General features: G+C 31.3%; 1 protein-coding gene across 1 annotated transcript; it reads left to right on the forward strand.

Moving 5' to 3' along the window:
• The first annotated feature begins 203 nt into the window (after positions 1-203).
• Positions 204-2765, forward strand: LOC123882888 (vicilin-like). The gene is made up of 6 exons (XM_045931534.1): positions 204-524; positions 1095-1270; positions 1393-1473; positions 1567-1893; positions 2006-2315; positions 2444-2765. The coding sequence occupies exons 1-6, from the start codon at positions 221-223 to the stop codon at positions 2623-2625; spliced, it is 1380 nt and encodes a 459-aa protein (XP_045787490.1). The 5' UTR covers positions 204-220; the 3' UTR covers positions 2626-2765.
• Positions 2766-4296: the final 1531 nt, after the last annotated feature.

Genomic DNA, 4296 nt, shown 5'->3' on the forward strand with positions numbered 1-4296 from the left:
ACTCCACCACCCAAATTCACTACCACGCTGTTGTTTTCATTTTGCCAACTCAATTTTGTTCATTTCAACACTCGTCAACATGCATGCAACACCATGGCCAAATGTTTATGCATCACAATCATATATCTTTCATTTCTATAGCTATAAATACCTTTGGATATCTCAGTGTACTCCATCATCTCATTATCCAAGCTATAAGTGACATTAATTCAAAATCAACATGGCAATCAAAGCTCCATTTCAACTTTTGATGCTGTTGGGAATTATTTCCCTAGCTTCCTCACTCTCTGTCTCTTCTAGACATGATCAAGAAAACCCTAACCCTTTTTTGTTTAAGTATAACCGTTTTCAAACTCTTTTCGAAAACGAAAACGGTCACATCCGTCTCCTTCAAAGGTTCGACAAACGTTCGGAGATATTTGAGAATCTTCAAAACTACCGTCTTTTGGAATATAATTCTAAACCTCACACACTCTTTCTTCCACAACATAATGATGCTGACTTTATCCTTGCAATTCTAAGTGGTAATTAAATATTTATCACAAGTTGTTTATTTTATATTATGCAGTAAAATTATTATGTAACGTTTAAATAGACTTAATTGCATTTTTGTCCCGCTATTCTATCAAACTTACGAAAATAGTCATGCTATATTAAAATCTAACTTTTTGATCCCATATTTTCATATTTGTTGCAATTTTGGTTCTAACACATTTTTTCTTCTTCTTTTTTGCCTTAAAAGACGACTTTTAATGACAATAAAAATCAATTTTAGGTTCAAATGTGATATTTTATCTTTAGATTCAATGTCGCAGACAATAAATCACCTTTTATAATGCTAAAAATCACAATTTTTGGACCTAAAAATATAGGGTGAGATCAATATATATTGCAACAAATATGAAAATAGAGGATCAAAAAGTTCGATTTTAATATAAAGAGACTATTTTTGTGAGTTTGATAAAATAGGAGGACTAAAAATGCAATTAAGCCGTTTAAATATCATACTCTATTGAATAAGATGTAAGAAATTTTGCAAAGAACAAACATTTCATACCTTGATATTAAAATCTAATGTTAATTGGAATTTGCAGGGAGAGCCATTTTAACCGTGTTGAACTCCAATGATAGAAAATCCTTTAACCTTGAGCGCGGTGATACAATTAAACTTCCTGCTGGCACCATTGCTTATTTGGCAAACCAAGATGACAAGCAAGATCTTAGAGTATTAGATCTCGTCATCCCACTAAACAAACCCGGTCAATTTCAGGTAATATAGGAATTAATTTTACTTCATCACTCTTGGTTTTCAACCCCACATTTTACCGTATTATAAAAATTTGAAGTGTAATTTTTTTCTTCTCTTACCATTGTTCTTGATCTTTTTAACAGTCTTTCTTACTTTCCGGAAGTGAAAACGAACAATCCTTCTTATCTGGGTTCAGCAAGAACATTCTAGAGGCCTCCTTCAATGTAAGCATACAACACACCATTTATTTATTCATTTTGTTTAATTTATGTAGATATTTAATATGTACTTGTATATATTATTAATTATAAATATAGGCTGATTATGAGGAGATAGAGAGGGTCCTTATAGAAGAGCGAGAGAAAGAGCCACAACACAGAAGAGACCTTAGGGATAGGAGGAGACATCAAAGCTCGGAAGCAAATGTAATAGTCAAAGTATCAAGGGAACAAATTGAGGAATTGAGCAAAAATGCTAAGTCTAGCTCCAAAAAAAGTGCATCTTCTGAATCTGAACCATTCAACTTGGGAAACCGCGACCCTATTTATTCCAACAAGTTTGGCAACTTCGTTGAAATCACCCCAGAGAAAAATCCACAACTACAAGACTTAGGTATACTTGTCAATGCAGTGGAGATTAAAGAGGTATAACAAAATTAATTTATAATATATATGTATATACAATAACATGCTTTAATTAGAGAACATATATATAGCTAAAAAAATTAATCATTCTTTTTTTGAAATTTAATTCTAGGGATCTCTTTTGTTGCCACACTACAATTCAAGGGCCACACTTATTGTAGCAGCTGTTGAAGGAAAAGGAGAATTTGAACTTGTGGGCCAAAGAAATGAGAATCAACAGGAGCAAAGAGAAGAAGATGAGGAAGAGGAAGAAGAAGGACAAGACAGAAGCAGACAAGTGCAAAGGTACAGAGCTAGATTGTCTCCAGGTGATGTCTTTGTGATTCCAGCAGGTCATCCAGTTGCTGTGAGTGCTTCTTCAAATCTCTATTTAGTTGGATTTGGTATCAATGCTGAGAACAATCAGAGAAACTTCCTCGCAGGTATACTATATTCAATAATATTATTTATATTTCTCATGATATTTTAACATTGATTACAATATTTTATTCTACTTTATTGAATGAGATAAAGCTAATTAAGTTTTTTGGTTGTGATTGAAAATTTGAAGGTGAGGAGGACAATGTGATAAGCCAGATACATAGACCAGTGAAAGAGCTTGCATTCCCAGGATCTGCTCAACAAGTTGATAGACTATTAAAGAATCAAAAGCAATCTTACTTTGCAAATGCCCAGCCTCAACAAAGAAAGGAAGAAAGTCAGAGGAAAAGGGGTCATGTATCTTCAATTTAGGGAGTTTTCAATGAGTGATCAAATAATATGAATGTATGCTATAAAGAGCTATACTACTAGCTCATAGTGAGCAAAAAAAATAAAACGGCTTTTCTTGTAGCAATAACTAGAGTTCTACTTTTCTACCATGAATAAATAAATCAATTGAGAATAAGTTTTTGAATCTCCTCATTGTTTTATTTGAAACTCTTCGAGTATAAATATAAACGACGATTTCGTTTTATACTAAAAAAGTACGACTAACTTAAAACAAGCATAAATGTTGATGCATGTCGTTAAACTAATTTTTTGACTCAATTAATAAGCTTATATTTTAGTTATTGTGATTATAAATTTACTTCCATTGTAAATAATATTGGAGACTTTACGAAAATAATGAAAATAGTAGGCATTCCAACTATGTTGACCCTCCTTAACGTCCCAATTTAATTTCTGACCAAAACAAAATTCAAGTTTTTTTTTTTTTTTGTTTTTTTGTAAATTAAGAGAATAATGACATCAAAGAAAATAGTAGGCATTCCAACTATATTGACCCTTCTAGTAAGCCCTAATCCTATGTCAAGTGTTCATATATATTAATGAAAAAAGATAAAAATATATACAATTATAGGGCGGAGTAGACTCACAAGGGGATAGAAATGCTTTGGCAAACGGTCATTTGGAGATCAAGAAATGACTCAATTTTCTCTCAAAAAACACATGATGTCTCGGAAGCGGTAGAGAAAATTAAACGGATCTCTCTTGGCAATGGCTACTAGCAAAAAAAACCTCGTCCACCGTGTTTATTCTAGGCTTAACTACACATTTGATCACTTACATTTATTTTAGTTAAATTTGGTCTCTTGAATGTTTCAAATTGATCTGTTACGTTTCTGACGTAAGGATAAGTTAGTTTTTTCTGTTAAACTTAAACTTAACTCCGTTTAAACCGCTGACGTGGCTAATAAAAATGTTGATGTGTCAATGTTAATTTACTATATATATATATATATATATATATATATATATATATATATATATATATATATATATATATATATATATAGTATAAAGTATAATATTGAGGGGTAATTTTTGTAGAAATAAAATAGGAAAACATGTGCGTAAAAAAAAAGGAAACATTAATTTGAAAATATCGATCTATCTTTTTTTTTGTCAAGTAGTAAAGTGACTTAAAATTCAGCCCTTAAAATAAATAAGTGGCATGTCCAGGATTCGAACTAAATTTACGGGGACAAAATAACCATTTAACTATTAACTATTAACTTAAAGACTTAATGTACTAATACATTTTACTTTTCAATTATGGTGAATTATTCGGTACGCATATTATGTGGATATGTACCGGTACATTTTATGTTTTATTCCACAACTAACTTTGGACTGGTATGAGAAATAAGTCTCTCTAATTAATAGACTGGAATGAATTATCTAATTTTATTTAATATGGGTACAAATGAAATTTTGTATTTAATAAAGAATAAATTTAAAGAATGTTTGTTATAGAAAGAAAAAAAATTCCAAAGTATTTCTCGCGTCCTGCCACTTGATTTTATCGGGCCGAAGAAAACTGACACGCTTCCGACCCGATAAAGAGAGTGCAATGTATATTCTTCCTCCGATCGAGTGTTATACTCCCTCCGTCCCTAATTATAAGTACCATTTTAAAGA

This window comes from Trifolium pratense, linkage group LG5 (genome assembly GCF_020283565.1).
Source record: "Trifolium pratense cultivar HEN17-A07 linkage group LG5, ARS_RC_1.1, whole genome shotgun sequence".
In the NCBI taxonomy this organism is placed as follows: Eukaryota; Viridiplantae; Streptophyta; class Magnoliopsida; order Fabales; family Fabaceae; genus Trifolium; species Trifolium pratense.

Coding starts and splice junctions, on each gene's coding strand:
- LOC123882888 (XM_045931534.1), top strand. CDS start 221: ATGGCAATCAAAGCTCCATTTCAACTTTTGATGCTGTTGGGAATTATT. Junction 525..1,094: donor TATCCTTGCAATTCTAAGTG/GTAATTAAATAT, acceptor TGGAATTTGCAG/GGAGAGCCATTTTAACCGTG. Junction 1,894..2,005: donor ATGCAGTGGAGATTAAAGAG/GTATAACAAAAT, acceptor ATTTAATTCTAG/GGATCTCTTTTGTTGCCACA.